The 18,270-nt window shown below is 37.1% G+C and overlaps 1 protein-coding gene across 1 annotated transcript in view; it reads right to left on the reverse strand.

Annotated features, from left to right (window-relative positions):
• The window catches only part of PIGN (phosphatidylinositol glycan anchor biosynthesis class N), a 109,104-nt gene that overhangs the window by 50,306 nt on the left and 40,528 nt on the right, over positions 1 to 18,270 (reverse strand). Inside the window, exons 14-20 of the mRNA XM_059893640.1 lie at positions 13,531 to 13,609; positions 12,400 to 12,582; positions 6,575 to 6,714; positions 4,246 to 4,345; positions 4,049 to 4,141; positions 2,847 to 2,938; positions 602 to 710 (exon numbers count right to left, since the gene is read on the reverse strand). Of these exons, the coding sequence (XP_059749623.1) occupies positions 602 to 710; positions 2,847 to 2,938; positions 4,049 to 4,141; positions 4,246 to 4,345; positions 6,575 to 6,714; positions 12,400 to 12,582; positions 13,531 to 13,609 (796 nt within the window). The remainder of the gene's footprint in view (positions 1 to 601; positions 711 to 2,846; positions 2,939 to 4,048; positions 4,142 to 4,245; positions 4,346 to 6,574; positions 6,715 to 12,399; positions 12,583 to 13,530; positions 13,610 to 18,270) is intronic.

Below are 18,270 nucleotides of genomic sequence, written 5' to 3' on the forward strand. Positions count from 1 at the left end.
ATGACATCATATAATCTCTTACAACCCTACTGGATATTATCTTTACAGATTAAAAACAAACAGACAAGTTCTATTACTGAAAATCACACATCTAGTACAAAGCATAACTGGGAATTGACTCAATTTTGAAATTTCAAGTTCAAAGTTCTTTTCACCACTCCAAAGCCACCAACCAAAGTGAAGTTTCTTTTCTCCTAGTATGTCATCTGAAGTCTTAAACTGACTAATCTTCATATAAACATACTAAGCGGCTGCTTTCACTTCAAAGAACTTACTTTTTTCCTGACACAAATTAGGACAACACAGAATCTCAGACCAGAGGAAGTCTTTTTCAGTTCAACTCTTTGGACAATACCTCTTATATCTCCTTAATCTCTGCTATCTAGGCGTTTTTGGGGGGCCTCCTGCTGACCTTTTTGCTATCTCATACCTTTTAGAGAATATATTTCCATGTAATATCTTAAACAGAAAACTCTTCTCAGCTGGTATTGAGGTTAAAAAAAACAGGATGGCATCTTAAGAACAAGATAATTAAATACAACTGTAAGATACATTTTAGTGTATCATTTGTATAACATAGTGTTGAAAATCTGTAACTGACCTGTAACAGATGTAACACCAGCTCTTCATTTACAAAACTATCTTTTCTTTTTATGACAGATGTTACAACAAACAGGGATAGCAGAAGAACCAGCAAGCCTGCACCCACTCTGTTTTAAAACACAATTCACAATTTCAAATTTTCGTAAGAATATATGTCACATGAAAATATTAGATATTTTACTCTAATGTAGAATCTCTCAATCATTTGGCTTAATCAAGATGAAGTAACAAAATGAATACACAGGTGTAAGAAGAATAAAAATCTTAGAATAAAGATCCTGTGGGGATGGTGTCATTTGTAACTTTTCACACAATTTTTTAAGTATCTTCATCTTATCTCTATAATTTGATTTTTTTAACATTTACGCATACCATAATTCTCAGCTTGACTTGGACAAATTTACAGAAAACAATATAAAAGATAGCTAAACAAGTATATCAGTATCTACACCATACATTTTCTGACTATGAGCACTTACTCATACAAAAAGGAAAATCTACATTTATAATCCACAAATTGTTCCTCTCTATCATTGACGTTGGTGCTTTTCACAGCTGTTTCTGGCTAAGGGAAGGATGGAAGAGGGGCCACAAAAGCAGCATGTGGGTGAGGCATTGGTACAGTAATGAAACAACAAATTACACTTTTTCAGGAACACCAGATACAGTATGGTTCCTGAAGTCAAAGGAGACTAACATCAAGGAAACACTGTACTATTACTATTGAGTTCTATTTCTCACCTCCTAAAAATCCAAGTAACATAGGACGACTGAAATTATGTTGAGGATAGAATCTGGAATCCAGTAATATAATAGAACTATGTGAAAAGGAGTTGGTTTAAGAGAAATAAGAAAGAGCAAAAGGCAGGGTTATGGAGAACGTGAAGCAGGAACTCCCAGGAAAATGCTTGTTTTTGCCTTTGTTTTGATTCTTCTAATATTCTCTTTAAGAATCATGAGGGAAAAGTTAATTAAAACTTATGAAAAACAACCGTGTATGATTAAGGTTCTTCGTTTGTTTTTGCTTTTTCTCCCCCATACCCTCTTAAAAAAAATAATTTGGTATTTCAATTAATTGGCAAATACGTTTTTACCTCAGAAAACTGGAGCAACAGGAATATTATAGCTATGTTATATACATTTTTGCTCTTTCTTTTAATTTATCCTTAAATATTTCACATATCTATCTTTGTAATTTTCTAAAGAAGGGAGATGAGGTGAGAGATCAAATGGAGAGTAGCAATTTCTCCATAAACCAGGAGGCAAAATGAAGAAGTTGCAAATATAGCTACTGGGAAACTTGAAGCACTGAGGAATTTAAATTAAGAGGGGAAACAACATAATTTTTAAAAATATAAATTAGATTTCTCATGATTTAACAAGTTTGCTTCCTGAATTAATCTTTACTGGAATAGGTAAAGTGAAAAATTTCTATGAAGACCATTTATATAATTTCTTTTCCTTTTAGCATAAGTCCTGTTCAAATATGTCAATAGTGCTTGAGCAGGACAGATGGGTAGAGGCCAATGAAAGGAGGGAAAGCGGCTTTATAGAGACAAGAGAAGAGCTCACAGAGTAGTGGGAAACAAAAAATAAAATGTTCGAATTCATCTTTGCACATGCTGTTTACAGTTTATGACAGCTGCAAAATGTTTCCACTTAGAACTAATAAAGTATGGCTTAGATAAAATCTTCTTAGAATTCAATACAATTTTTTGAGCTCTGCTAATAAATTGACTTCCTGGAATAATTTCTGATCTATTCCATATTGTTATTCTCACAGAAATGAGATAAAATGTATATAATTTATAGGTACTTTAAAATGAACACATACTTTAAAAAAATATTGAGTTAACTTTCCTTCAAAAGATATACTCTCATCTATTAAAGATGGGGTTAGAATGCTAAAAAGTTGGTTACACAAAGTTCAAAAGAAAGTAACAAAGATGATTACATGATTAGAAAATAAGAAAGGAAATGTTAAATGAAATAATGACCATTTAATTTGCCAAGCGCCTGGCACAATTTCATGTTTTACGAAGGTCCAGAAGCATCTTCAGGGAGTTTTAATGCCTCTCAGAGCCTGATCCAAAATTATGACTAATGGTTTGATATTAGTATTTTAACTTCTAGTTTGTTCACATGATTTTAAACTCATGGCCAAGACTTGGTTCATATTTCATAGTGTTGATTGAGAAAAACAATTGCATTAAAAAGAAAATAAGTTAAAATATGGTGCATACACTAGAAAGATATTTGGCTTTCGTCCTACAACAGGCATAAGTGGGAACACTGCCAGGAGCAAACAGAAGAAAATCCAACTCAGTGAGGTGCTCTGAAATAAAGAAAAAAGTTATCTTTAGACAATTATGGTACAAAAAACTGTCTTCATTGTTTCACAGACTACATGGCTGTGAAACTAAAAGGAAAATTCAAAGCCTTACATCTCTTTACTTTAAAAAGTAATATAGTTACTATTTGTGAAGAATCTGTTATATAGTAGGCACTATATTAGGTATGATATAGGCATTATCTCATTTAATTCTCACAATAACCTCAATAGGTATGCTATATTATTCACAGTATTTCAGATGAGGAAACTGAGCTTAGAGATGTCAAAGTGTTAAGTAGCACCAGATCTATTACTAGTAAATGAAACAGCCAGGATTTAGACTCAGGTCTGCTGTTTCAAAGCAAGCACTTCATTCAATTTATGTTCTACCATATATTGATGACATCTTTAAGAAAGCTGGCCTGCAATCATAATCAAATGATTGTGCCCAGGAGGGAAATAAGTAAAAATACTTCTGTAATTAGATTAAGACAAAAAAATTGTCAATAGTCCCATTAATTGGAAAATTTTGTAGGTTCTCATAGAGTAGAAAGAAGATATTTCTATCTTCCTGCTACCTCCACCAAAAAGTATCAAAGTGGAAACATGAGAGTATTCTTTGTAGAAGCACACTGTAATTACCTACCTAGTTAAAGGCAGAAAATCAGGAGTAATCATACTTTAAAATAATCTATCATGAATAAATACTTCTCCAGAGAAAAACTGAGGTGGCTCCAGACCAGGAGGGAGGTGACTCCTCTGACTTGAGTCCAGAGTGTGGCCTCTCATGCAACCGCACTGCTCTGGGCAGTTCCTCTGTGGCATTTAGATATTTGAGCCTAAAGGAATCTAGGAAGTGCTTCAGAGAAGGACAAATCAGCTCTGCTTCTTGAGTATTTCAATCACCACAAGACCAGTTCACTTTGATATGAAAGTCTGCATGAATCACTGAAACCTTAAAGTCAATATCAGTCCTCCTGTCAAAAGGATCAGGATCTTTATGTAAGGTCACATTCTACCCTTTTCTTAAAAAAATGAATAATTCCCTGAGTTAAACGCATATCAAAACAAAGCCGCTATGAATCTGCCTAATTTCAAAGTGAGTACTTATACCTTTGCTCGAGTCCACAGTGGAGTGATAAATGGCCAACCTGCAAACGCAATAAGTCCAGCTGTAAGCATATAGCGGTAGAAAAAACTGAGAACCTAGTAATGCAATCCAAAGAAGAAAGGGAAAATGAAGTCATTTCAAAGGAGTTACATGTGTATGAAAGAGACCTGAAAATGTGGTAACGTGGTAAATTACTTACTAATACTTCAACTCCCAGGATAAAGAGTAACAGGTATCCAACAAAATGACTTGGAGGGAAGGTCAACAGTAATGTGACCAAGCCTTGAATAACTGGAAATCTGTTTAACAAGATTATTTATAAAAAGATTATTTATAACCTATATTGAATATAAAAAAATTAGTTCTCATATAGTAAAAAATAAAAATTTTGTGCATAGAAATCAGGGAATTTTCAACTCATAGATTTTTTAAAAACTAAGATAATCTCCAACAGATTTGTTTCAATGGCTTTACTTACCTAAATCTTTTTTTGAAACCTAGTATTCTAGGAAAAATGTAACTTCTGAATTAAGTTGATAATGATCACATTAATTTGCTTGGTTTTTTTATAAACATTAATGACAATAAATGAGTCTTATTGGATCTTAGTTTAAACATGGGCACATACAATTACAGATACAACATCAGAAATAAAATACAATAAACCCAAATGAATAAACATAGAGAACATTTTTAAAATTCACTAAAGTTAATTTTATATTGAAATCTCAACTGTCTTAATAAAATAAAGGTATGTTTTCCTAGTCTAGGTAGAGAAAATCTTAATTGCACTTTTTCACTGGGTGAAATAACCTTTTCCAAACTCAATTTAAGATGTCACTAATTGTACACTAATTGTAATTAAATGTGAATTCATAACCATTAAAAATGTATTACATACTTGAGTCCTTTTTACATTTCATCACTGGAAAAATTTTTTTAGCATTGGTAGTGCATTATTAAGTAGGCAATTATAAAAAGTCAGTATCACTTGGTTTATAACCTTTTTCTGATTGAAAACAATGGTTACATAATGTCATCAAAACAATTAAGGTGCCATGTTAGGAAAGAAAAGCTAACACCAGTCAAAAGGAGAATGTTTCTTTTGTTCTCAACAGTGATGATTTTGTAAAATCATTTAGATTATTTCTAGAAGAAAAGTGAATTTTTATGTTTTATTTTCTTTATAATCTATCAAAAAGATAAAGATAGAACACAACATATTTTCAAAATCACTCTGTCCTTAAAATTTAAATGTATATGTGTTCTTCATAAATAGAACATTTAATAATTCAGGAGGGAATTTTGGATAACACCTTTCATTCTAAAAATTTTTAAGCCAGAGCAAATGACATTAGGAAAAAATCCAATTTAAGTATGTACATCCAACAACCCTATTCCTTTCAAATGGAGAAGTAACAGTCTGTTCTTTTGTCAGTGTCTTTCTGCCTTGTTTTTAAAAATGTTAACATTTAAAATATTTTAACATTAATTTTTATTTTTCATATTAAGAAGAGGTGGTCAAAGCTGGAGGTAACAAAAATTAGAAAAGAAAACACATTGTGTCACTGCAACATGCTCGCCAACCCTGACAACACCCTTATTCTGGGCTGTCATTCCCTGGTCTGCTTTCGGCGTCTGGTTTGCTCAAAGGATGCCCAAGACTAAGTTTAAATTCTAGATTACTGGTGCAAATATAGAAATCAACACGATCTGTAACATGACCCTCGCTGCCTGTGAACGTGAACCAGCCCAACATTTTAGTGATTTTCTTTTAAAGTGCTTATAACTTGCATGAGAGCTCTACCTCTGATGTTTTCTACAATGATAAGAATCCATTTCAAGTCCAACTTGTGAGCAAGCACTTAAAGGTAGAACCACAGCATACAAGAATAATCTCCCCTAACCCCTGTAGGTATACATTACTAGATTGGATTTAATTGCGAACTTTCATTCATCTAGGTTTACATGATAGCTGGGAAAGGAGGGGCAAAAATGTATAGAACAAAAGCATGCAAATTGCTTTGTGAAACATGAAGATACACTGGAAACTGGGATGATGAGACAAATTCAAAACGTAAGTCACTCCTGACATAGTACAATCCATATTAATTATTTAATTTTTACTCCAGATTTTTCTTATAAAAGATAACACAAAGAAGGGAATGAGGCCAGTGCTACCTCAGGGCAATCAAGATGAAGTCAAAAGGGAAAAGTAAAATAAAAAGGATGTTTAGGGAATTCCCTGGAGGTCCAGTGGTTAGGACTCTGCGCTTTCACTGCCGAGGGCCCGGGTTCAATCCTGGGTTGGAGAACTAAGATTCTGTAGGCCTCAAGGTGCGGCCAAGAAAAAAAAAAAGCCTGTTTATATGCAACATTTATGCTGCTATGAATGAAATGAAAGGGCTTGGAGATTTGAGGGTATTATAATTATCTTTCATGACTTATGTTACAGAAATCTAATGCATTTAAATACAGATTTAACTGTCAGTGAAGTGAAAAACAAGACCACAAGATGTGTTACTTACTCTCTCAGAACCGCATACCATACTGGCAGTGGCAACAAGCAATATATGTAGTAAGTCCAGGGACAGGCTTGAATCAGCAGGAAAAGTGCTAGTAAAACGCCAACAGCTACAAAACTACATGACAGGAGATGGCTTGGTTTCTGAAAGTTAAACAAAACATTGAAAACACTCCAAACCCATGTTACTTGATAGGTTTTTAAAAGAGATTTTATAAAGTGAAGAAAATACATTACTTTCTTTCAGTGATTCTACAACTATATGATTAATCTAAGAACTGCATTTTAAAAAAATCTGTCATTGGAGAAGCACATTACAGGAGAAAAAGCTGGATAGCCTGGAATTGTTGCAATTAGGTAATTCTCAATTTAAAATGACTATGCTCCTAAAGTTTGTTTGCAAGTAACTTGTTCGGAACTCTGAACATATTTCTCCTTAGTAACAATTTTATAAACGTTGATTGAGTTCACTGACAAGCCCACAAAAGCCCATTTAATCTACAACAAACTGTGGGACCTAATCTTCATTTGGAACAATGATTCTATCTATTCAAACTTCAACTTGACATGCTGCCCACGCTTCTCTCTCCATCACCCAACCACAGTAGGTTCATTCGGTCATATCTTCTCTCCCAAACACCTGCCAAACACGAAAGGAGCTCCTCCATGTAAATCACCAGTGACGGCCTCCACAGGCCGCGGGTGCTCTGGGCCAGGAGTAATGCTGTGAGGGTCAGGGACAGAAATGCCAACGATTGGGACAAGAACACACTTACGGAAAGCTGTGATGCTAAGAGCGCACAGGAGACGAAAACAGGGCTGGAGGGGTCACACGGTACTCTCCTGCCTCCGTGCCTTGTTTTCTCTCTCTCTGTTTCCCCCTTGACAGGACTGGAGGGGTCACACGGTACTCTCCTGCCTCCGTGCCTTGTTTTCTCTCTCTCTGTTTCCCCCTTGACAGGACTGGAGGGGTCACACGGTACTCTCTTGCCTCCGTGCCTTGTTTTCTCTCTCTCTGTTTCCCCCTTGTTTTGCTACCCAAACGAAATAAGGTGAGAATTAAGAATTACCTTCTGGAGTAGGGGAGGTTAGGGAGGAAAAGCAAGAGTTTTTTTCCCCTTTATAATTCCTCCCTCTGGCCTAAAATGTCACCAGAAAGGAAGTAAAGAAGCAAGAATAAACTAGGGCAGAGTTGTAAAAAGGAAGGTGAGACATAGCACTGTGATTAAGAGTTTAGAGCTACACAGATCAGAATTCAAATCCTGGCTCTGTCACTTGCTCACTGTATGACCATGAGCAAAGTACGAAACAGATTCTGAGACTTAATTTTACCCCATCTATAAAATGCGAAGAATAATTCCATATCTATTTATCAAGGCTAGTAATGCTTAAATGAGATTATGAAAAGAGCTTAACAAAATGCCCAGAATATTACTACTGCTTAATAAATAATGGCTATCATTATCACCTTTATTTTTCTTCTCTCCTCCTCTACCTGTCTGCATTAGTCCCAAAAGTCACTACAGAAACCTCTCAGTGACTAGCACTGGAAATGGAGGTCCCATAGCAAGGGATGGAGGAAGAAGGAGCAGGTCTCTAACAGATACGGACAGGTAGAGTCTCTAAAGCTCAAGGTGCCTGAGGCAGGGATTCACTTTAGGAATTGGGACTGGTTTCACATCACTCTAAGGATAGTAAAATAATAAGAAAATAAGTTTAAAGAGCACCTAAAAAAGACACTTGAGCGATTTTCTAGAGTCAGTACAATATCATATAATTATCCAATCCTTTGACACATAAAGTAATCAACATTACAAATAAACATCTACTTGTAGGAAACCAAATCAAAAAGAATTCAGTTCAGCTGAAGTAAAAATTGAAAGGATTTTAAATAACGGGCATGGGGAACATTTCCCACCTCATCATCATTAACTCCCTGCCTCCCCAGACCCTCCAAAAAACACCTGATGATAATGAGCCGTGCTGTGTGCATTGTCATCACTCCTCCATCCAACTAACAATGATTACGTCGCACAGTCTACGCCACGCTCAGTACTAGGTGCTGGCCTATGAGGAGTTTAAACCATACAGGTGGAGATGGAATCCTGGGACTTGGTTTAAGGGGTTAACATTTTGTGATTTCCCTAAGTAGTGAGAGAATAACGGAAGCATGTGGCAAAATAAGGATATTCAGTTCTAAAGCAAAAGACATCTGAACTAGCAAAAGCAAAGGAGAAGTGTAGATAGAAGTTAAATGCAGAGTTCAATTAGGAGGAGCTATGGCAAATTACCTTTAAAGAGAATGTTCACTGCAGAGTTGTCTGTAAGAGTGATAAACCTGTATAATCTGGGGGACACTGTCATGGAGAAGTGACAGAAACTTTGGAGTCAGATCTAAATTTAATTCCAGCACTGCTGTTCTATTTGCTTTCAATTTGACTAAACCATTTAGCTTGTCTCAAGCTCTGTTTCCTCATCCAGCAGTGGAGGGTAGAATTTGCTGCGAGCTCATCTCTCACTCCCCCCGGGCCCTCTATAGTCTAGCCGTATCAGTGACTTGCAGCCCTTCAAAGAAGCCATGCTACCTCACTCCTCATCTGGCACATGCTGCTCTCCCTGCACCTTCTTCCTTTTTTCTATTGGGCTATCCGACTCACCCTTTAAGATTTGACTTTGGCAACAACTACCTCGGTGAAAGCTCCCTACACCCCAACTGCAAGCATCATGTTCTAATGCGTGCACAGCTGCAATCATCTCACCCCCTAATTGCTCTCCAAGCCTCCCTTTGGTTAATGCTGTAGACTTCTGGCAACTTATTCTTCCTCCAGATGCTGACACTTCACTAGATTATAAACTCTCGCTGAAGAAGAATCAGAATGTTTTGCAAACAGAACCAAAGGGTTCAAAATACTTTTAATAACCTCAACTGTAATGGTCAGTTTTACGTGTCAACTTGGCTAGGCTACAGACCCTGGTTAGTTATTCAATCACATATTAATCTAGGTGTTGGCTGTGAAAATATCTCGTAGATGTGATTAATGTCCATGATCAGTTGACTTTAAGGGAGATTATCCTGAACAATCACGGTGAGCCTGATTCACAAAAGGCTCTAAGAGCAGAACAGAGGGTTCCCTGAAGAAGAAACTGTACTTGTGGAGTGAAGCTTCCACTCCTGCCTGCAAGTTCCAGTCTGCCCTTCCTGATGGCCTGACCTCTGAACTTAGGACCTGCCTAACTAGCCCCACAGTCACGTGAGCCAATTCCTTACACTAAATTTCTTAATACAGAGATCGTACTGGTCTACTTCTCTGGTTTAACTCTAAGTGATAGACCAGCTCTTCACTAAATAAAGTCTAAACTCTATAGTCTAGCATTTGAGGCCTTTGATTACTTCCATCTAATCTATATTATCAGTATTATCTCTCTCTCTTTTTTTTAAAAATTAATTAATTTATTTTATTTATTTATTTTTGGCTGCGTTGGGTCTTCCTTGCTGCGTGTGTGCTTTCTCCAGTTGCGGTGAGCGGGGGCTACTCTTCGTTGCGGTGCGTGGGCTTCTCATTGCAGTGGCTTCTCTTGTTGCGGAGCACGGGCTCTAGGCGCGCGGGCTTCAGTGGTTGGGGCACGAGGACTCAGTAGTTGTGGCTTTTGGGCTCTAGAGCGCAGGCTCAGTATTTGTGGCGCACGGGCTTCATTGCTCCGCGGCGTGTGGGAACTTCCCGGACCAGGGCTTGAACCCTTGTCCCCTGCATTGGCAGGCGGATTCTTAACCACTGCGCCACCAGGGAAGCCCCAGTATTATCTCTTATTAGGCCCTTGAACAAACCTCCCAAATTCCCCCCAAACTGAACTATTTATTTTGAAGGCAGCATGGTATAGAAAGAGCATGAATTTAAGTATTAGAGTTCAAGGACACCAGTGTGTCCTTGAGGAAAACATTTATCTCTCTGAGCCTAAATTCCCCCATCCATATTATGAGAATCATAACCATTAAATTTAGGGTAGTATTAAGCTTAACTGAATAACACATGTACAACACCAAGGACAGTCCTGGAATAGTGCAGTTTAATAAATATTACTTATTTTCCCAGCATAAAAATACATCTTCCCAACTCTGCCTCTATTTATGTTATTCAATTTGCTTTAATTCTTATCCTCTCCCTATATTCTGACTGTTAAACTTCCACCAAGACTTATTTTTTCCTGTTATCATCACCCTAGCTAAAGTGAGATTTTCTTTATTTAAAATATGAGTCATTGTATCACATTCACTTAACATTTTATATTAAAGTTCTCAAACATTTGTTGTCTTATGTAATATAGCGTAGTATATGACCTATACCTGATAAGGTGGCTATGTGTATACATCTCTTACCTACTTTATTTAATTACAAGCTCCTTGAGAAGCTTGTAATTTTGTATCTGAATTTTGTATTTCTTGGTGTATCCTATGAAGCATCTAGCATTGTGCTGTATACGCAAATATTCTCTGCATTATCAGATTAATGAATAAAGAACTATCAGCTGTGAAATCTGCTGACACAACAATCTAAAGACATCGTATCCCTTCTCAATAACCCAAAACGTCAAGACAAATACCAAAAGGCAGTGTTTGGCATTAGACTACTCTGGACTCAAATCTCAGTTCCTCCACATCCTAGCTGAATGGCCTTTTGCAAATTACTTAAATAGCTTCAGTTTCTTCTTTTATACAGAAAAATTATAATGCCTACTTCCAGCACTGTTACGTTTAAAGTGGCAAAATAAATTTCAAATACCCAGCTGAATGCCTAGTTATATCCTCCACTAAAACACGTTTGTTTTTGTCTCTTTTCCTACCACGTAAGAAATGATTTCTACTCTAGCCAATTTCACATACATTCAAACAATGAAAATTACTTGGGGTAAATTATTTAAGATGCATTACAGCATTATAAAAAAATGGAATAAATACTACTGCTCTTCCTTCCATTACAGAAAAATAAAGTATAAAATTGAAAAAAGTTACCACTGGAAATGTCTGCAGACTATTATTATTAATAATACACCATTCAGGTATATTACTTTTTAGAGGATTTGGACATGGTAATAATCATTAGAGAATGAAGTAAAGGAGATGGAAGAGGCATATTATCCCTGGTAAATGACAGTAATATATTTTAAAAGAGCAAAGTGTTTTAATATAGTAAAACCATATATGTACTGTTATATTTTCTTAGTTGTATAAAGTATTATTAAAGAGCGGGGTTTTTTTGGCATTGAAAGTACAGTAAACTAGGGACTAATTCTTAAAATGAGGATATATAGAAAGTTCTGGAAATCTGTATTTAAGAATTTTAGAAAGATGAAGAAGGTAAGGATAGTTCCAGAAAAATGTATACTATTTTAAAAGGAACATTTTGAATAAGTGATTTTATTTCTTTCCAGCTCCTAAACTTAATATCAGATAAAGTTAAATATATTGCTTTGAAACTGTTTTCTGATCACCTGTACTGTAGAAAGATACGGAATACTTGTAACATGCTAAATAATTATAAAAATAAACAGAAAAACAACACAGTTAATGCCATAGGCAAATGTAAATTACACAGCTATCTTTATAGCCTCTTAAGTTACAGGACCATTATTACTGATACACCCTTTTCCCAACTAAAGAAACAGAGATTACTGAGAAAAAAAGACCCAGTACAACAAAAGCAAATGAAAGAGTTAGCTTAGTATAGCATGTACATTATATGAACTCACTGCAGTTAATTTGATATAATTTCTTTCCTTAGTCTTATGATTTTACACCATCATCTGAATCTTCATTATACTTTCTGAACATACCTTGACTTCTTTACTAACACCTCTGGTAAGGTTGCAGTGAGACTTGATGATCAGCAAAGAAGCATAAGATGTCCATCCCACAAAACCAAGAACGACATTGAAAGCCAAAAAGAATCTGTCATAAGTGTGATAATAGGACAATCCTTTCAGTGCAAGATTAATCAGCTCCTTGCAAAGGGAGACCTATGGAGAAAGAAAAATATAACTTGCCACATGCAAAGACAAAGAAAATCTAAGTTTCAAAGGAAGAAAAATTATTAAAGTAACCGTAGATGATTGATCAAAACCAGATTTTGATTGTTCAAGGATCTTCTTGCAAAGTATAAGAAAAATTCCTGAATAAAATAAATTTCTAAATCTTGATAAAAAAGGACATTTAAAATGCAAACTATCTATGAGATGTGCAATGATTTTAAATGATTCTAAATGATTCATTTTGTGGAAATTATCTTCAAATGACACATGAAAGAAATGGTTCTCTAATATAGGTCCCTGATAGGAGATGCCCACATTTACATTTTTTGACTTTCTCATATCAGATTACCCAAATCAGTTATAAAACGTTATTAAAATAGCTTAATATTTTAGTGGAGAAGAATAGCTTGCCACTGTAAAACCGTAACAAAAATAAGCATTAGAAATGCCATCATACTACTTAGGCAATTTTAGAAACCAAAAATACAATTCTTTCTTACTTTAAATTATATGACCATTTAAAACAGAGAAAATTAATGAAAAACATAGTAGGGTAGGAGTTGGGAAAAGTCAGAGCTTCAGTATGAACCATTAGATTTCTAATAGTGTGAAGCTAATTCTAAATGCACAGATATGTCATGTTCTAAAATATTATGCATAAATAAGTTGGATGACAGAAGCTTGGAATATACTTTCTCATTATAGAGAACAGCAATTGTTCATTTCCAATGTTAACCTAAAAAAGTTTACCTATAACATTACCTGAAATAAGAGAAGTATGTCCATGTGGATAAAGCAGCTACTTAGGAAATTCAACCCTTCCTTAAAGGTTCAGGAAAGCTCCCTGGCCTGCCCACTTTGCTCTCCATCACCATACTTGCCCCTCCCCATACCTGAATGATCAGCTATTTATATATACAAGGCCTGCATACTTACTGCTTCATCATACTTTTTCTGTTTTATGTAAGATCTTGCTTTTCTTAAAATGTTGATCTGTTTAGAATCAGAAAGCGAGCTACAAAAGAAAAAAAATGCTTTTGGTTTAAAATGTTTCTTCATTTCAATTACATTTTTTCTTGGTTCTTTGCTTAATTGAAAATAAAAGGATGGTGAAAATTGAGAAAAGAAAGAGAGAAAGAAAGAAACAAACAAACTCTGAGCCAAACTGTATCACTGCTGGTTATCTGAACTCTTCCAAGAAATAACTTACAATTAAATTTGGTTTTCTTGATTCAAAGTTTCAACTGCCAAACTCCACTTATGATAGTCATACAATATATCATTGGAAGAAATGTAATGCTCTGGCTAACACAGAAATTCTGATTAAATCAATGTAATTAATGGAACAACAAACGAGTGGTCTGAGTTACAACACTCAGCTCTCTCATGCTCATGGTAGACACAACAGACAGGGCAGATTCATTACGGTGCTTTGTACCCTTGAGCCAGACAGGGCCTGACAATTTTCATTATCAAAGAGATCCGAGCAGAGCTTAACCAACAATTAAAGTTAGTGAATAATTTGAATCTATTTGCTATTTTTGTATTACACCATATACTTTTTTGGTTTTCCTATCTTTCATTTCTCTTTCCACCATTTCCCTGTCCTTGTTTTACCACAGTAAAAACCTTAAATACAAAGGAGAAATACCCCTAATACTGCATAAGTAATTTTTAAATAAGTATATTTAAACACAAAATTGAATATATACTGCTTAACTAGCATCTACATTCCTAAAGTGAATACCTTTACATTTTAAAAGTGTAAAAAAGTTATTTAAGGATATATTAGGTTGGATCATTTGAAATTGATGTTTTTATATGTCAAAAACTACTAAATTAAATTTTGACAATTTCATATGGCTCAATAATCACTTGTCTTCTTTCTACTTGGTTTCAGCAGCTTCTAAAGAGATAAGATGGAGACTTTGTAGAAAGTTCATCTTTTAAGCAATGTTATTAGTTTGGGTGGGTCACAGACATCTTTCAGAATCTGAAACTCGCTCTAGAAAAATAAATAATCCAAAATCTTACATATAATTTCAGAAAATTCAAGAACCCCAGAACTCAACTATGAACTCTCTACAGTTCTATAGAGGCTTGATTAAGAATCTGTGCCTACTCCAAGGGATACCAGATCTTTCAACTCATGGGAACCCAATCACTTTGTCAGATTGTAGGAAAATCCCCCACCCCTGGACTCAATGGGATGTGGAAGAAAAAGGTACCAGGAAGCAAGAATACATGAAAGAAAAACAAGTTACTTCAAACTGTTGCCATGATCCAGTTCTCCGCCCTTCAGACACCACACATTTTGGAATATCTTCCTAGAAGTCTTAGAAATGGAATTACTGGGCCAAAGGGCTTCTTTGAAGGCTACATCTAAGATAAATTTTCCAAAGTTCTATAAAACCCTTCTAAGTTGATCTTCCTTCTCCTTGCTCTAATCCACTCCACTTCCTAAAATACTGATTATATCTTCTAATATACTTGAAATTGATATGGGTATATTATTGTCTACTGCATCAATTCTAAACTTCCTGGACTACTGATGACCATCTCCTTCTATTCTACTTAATTTCCCATTATCCCAAATATATACTCTCAGTTATAAAATGGTTAAGCTCTTCATTCTTCACCTATCTTGCATTCACGTCTGAGTTATTGTTCATAAAGATCCTCCCATCTCTGCTTTCCAAAATCAAATCTTCATCATCCTTTATGGTCTACTCCAAATCTCACCTCACACCATTAGCACTTTAGTGTGGTCTCATCATCAATTTATTTCTCTTCAATTAAATTTTAACTTTCATGAGGGCAACTAATTATTTACATTAATATCAATAATACTCAGCAAAGTGCAAAGCACATAAAATGAATCAATAAACCTTAATTGATTAAAATGCTATAAGGAGAGGAGCTTCAAGATGGCGGAAGAGTAAGACGTGGAGATCACCTTCCTCCCCACAGATACATCAGAAATACATCTACATATGGAACAACTCCTACAGAACACCTACTGAATGCTGGCAGAAGACCTCAGACCTCCCAAAAGGCAAGAAACTCCCCACGTACCTGGGTAGGGCAAAAGAAAAAAGAAAAAACAGAGACAAAAGAATAGGGATGGGACCTGCACCAGTGGGAGGGAGCCGTGAAAGAGGAAAGGTTTCCACACACTAGGAAGCCCCTTCGCGGGCGGAGACTGCGGGTGGCGGCGGGGGGAAGCTTCGGAGCCACGGAGGAGAGCGCAGCCACAGGGGTGTGGAGGGCAAAGCGGAGAGATTCCTGCACAGAGGATCGGTTCCAACCAGCACACACCAGCCCGAGAGGCTTGTCTGCTCAACCGCCCGGGCGGGCGGGGACTGGGAGCTGAGGCTCGGGCTTCGGTCGGATCGCAGGGAGAGGACTGGGGTTGGCGGCGTGAACACAGCCTGAAGGGGCTAGTGCGCCACAGCTAGCCGGGAGGGAGTCCCTGAAAAAGTCTGGAGCTGCCGAAGAGGCAAGAAACTTTTTCTTGCCTCTTTGTTTCCTGGTGAGCAAGGAGAGGGGATTCAGAGCGCCGCTTAAAGGAGCTCCAGAGACGGGCGTGAGCCGTGGCTACCAGCACGGACCCCAGAGATGGACATGAGACGGTAAGGCTGCTGCTGTAGCCACCAAGAATCCTGTGTGCAAGCACAGGTCACTCTCCACACCTCCCCTCCCGGGAGCCTGTGCAGCCCGCCACTGCCAGGGTCCAGAGATCCAGGGACAACTTCCCCGGGAGAACACACGGCACCTCAGGCTGGTGCAACGTCGTGCCGGCCTCTGCCGCCGCAGGCTCGCCCCACACTCCGTACCCCTCCCTCCCCGCGGCCTGAGTGAGCCAGAGCCCCCGAATCAGCTGCTCCTGTAACCCCGTCCTGTCTGAGAAAAGAACAGATGCCCTCAGGCGACCTACACGCAGAGGCGGGGCCAATTCCAAAGCTGAACCCTCGAACAAAGAAGAGAAAGGTAAATTTTTCCCAGCAGCCTCAGGAGCAGTGGATTAAATCTCCACAGTCAACCGGATGTACCCTGCATCTGTGGAATACCTGAATAGACAACAAATCATCCCAAATTGAGGAGGTGGACTTTGGGAGCAACGATATATATATATTTTTTCCTTTTTCTCTTTTTGTGAGTGTGTATGTGTATGCTTCTGTGTGTGATTTTGTCTGTATACTTTTGTTTCTACCATTTGTCCTAGGGTTCTGTCTGTCTGTTTTTTTTTTTTGTTTGTTTGTTTTTATTTTAGTATAGTTTTTAGCACTTATCATTGGTGGATTTGTGTTTTTGGTTTGGTTGCTCTCCTCTTTTTTTTTTTTTAATTACTTTAAAAAAACTTTTTTTTAATGATTATTTTTTTATTTTTTACTTTAATAACTATTTTATTTTATTTTATTTTATCTTCTTCTTCCTTTTTTTCTTTCTTTTCTCCCTTTTATCCTGAGCCGTGTGGATGACAGGCCCTTGGCACTCCAGCCAGGTGTCAGGGCTGTTCCACTGAGGTGGGAGAGCCAAGTTCAGGACACTGGTCCACAAGAGACCTCCCAGCTCCACGTAATATCAAATGGGGAAAATCTCCCAGAGATCTACATCTCAATGCCAAGACCCAGCTCCACTCAATGATCAGCAAGCTACAGTGCTGGACACCCTAAGCCAAACAACTAGCAAGACAGGAACACAACCCCATCCATTAGCAGAGAGGTTGCCTAAAACCATAATAAGGCCACAGACACCCCAAAACACACCACCAGACGTGGACCTGCCCACCACAAAGACAAGATTCAGCCTCATCCACCAGAACACAGGCACTAGTCCCCTCCACCAGGAAGCCTACACAACCCACTGAACCAACCCTAGTCACTGGGGGCAGACACCAAAAACAATGGGAACTACGAACCTCCAGCCTGAGAAAAGGAGACCCCAAACACAGTAATTTAAGCAAAATGAGAAGACAGAGAAACACACAGCAGATGAAGGAGCAAGGTAAAAACCCACCAGACCTAACAAATGAAGAGGAAATAGGCAGTCTACCTGAAAGAGAATTCAGAATAAGGATAGTAAAGATGATCCAAGATCTTGGAAATAGAATGGAGAAAATACAAGAAACGTTTAACAAGGACCCAGAAGAACCAAAGAGCAAACAAACAGTGATGAACAACACAATAAATGAAACTAAAAATTCTCTAAAAGGGATCAAAAGTAGAATAACTGAGGCAGAAGAATGGATAAGTGACCTGGAAGATAAAATAGTGGAAGTAAATACTGCAGAGCAGAATAAAGAGAAAGAATGAAAAGAACTGAGGACAGTGTCAGAGACCTCTGGGACAACATTAAACGCACCAACATTCGAATTATAGGGGTCCCAGAAGAAGGAGACAAAAAGAAAGGGACTGAGAAAATTTTTGAAGAGATTATAGTGGAAAACTTCCCTAATATGGGAAAGGAAATAGTTAATCAAGTCCAGGAAGCACAGACAGTCCCATACAGGATAAATCCAAGGAGAAACACGCCAAGACACATATTAATCAAACTATCAAACATTAAATAGAAAGAAAAAATATTAAAAGCAACAAGTGAAAAACAACAAATAACATACAAGGGAATCCCCATAAGGTTAACAGCTGATCTTTCAGCAGAAACTCTGCAAGCCAA

This window comes from Balaenoptera ricei, chromosome 14 (assembly GCF_028023285.1).
Source record: "Balaenoptera ricei isolate mBalRic1 chromosome 14, mBalRic1.hap2, whole genome shotgun sequence".
NCBI classification, from domain to species: domain Eukaryota; kingdom Metazoa; phylum Chordata; class Mammalia; order Artiodactyla; family Balaenopteridae; genus Balaenoptera; species Balaenoptera ricei.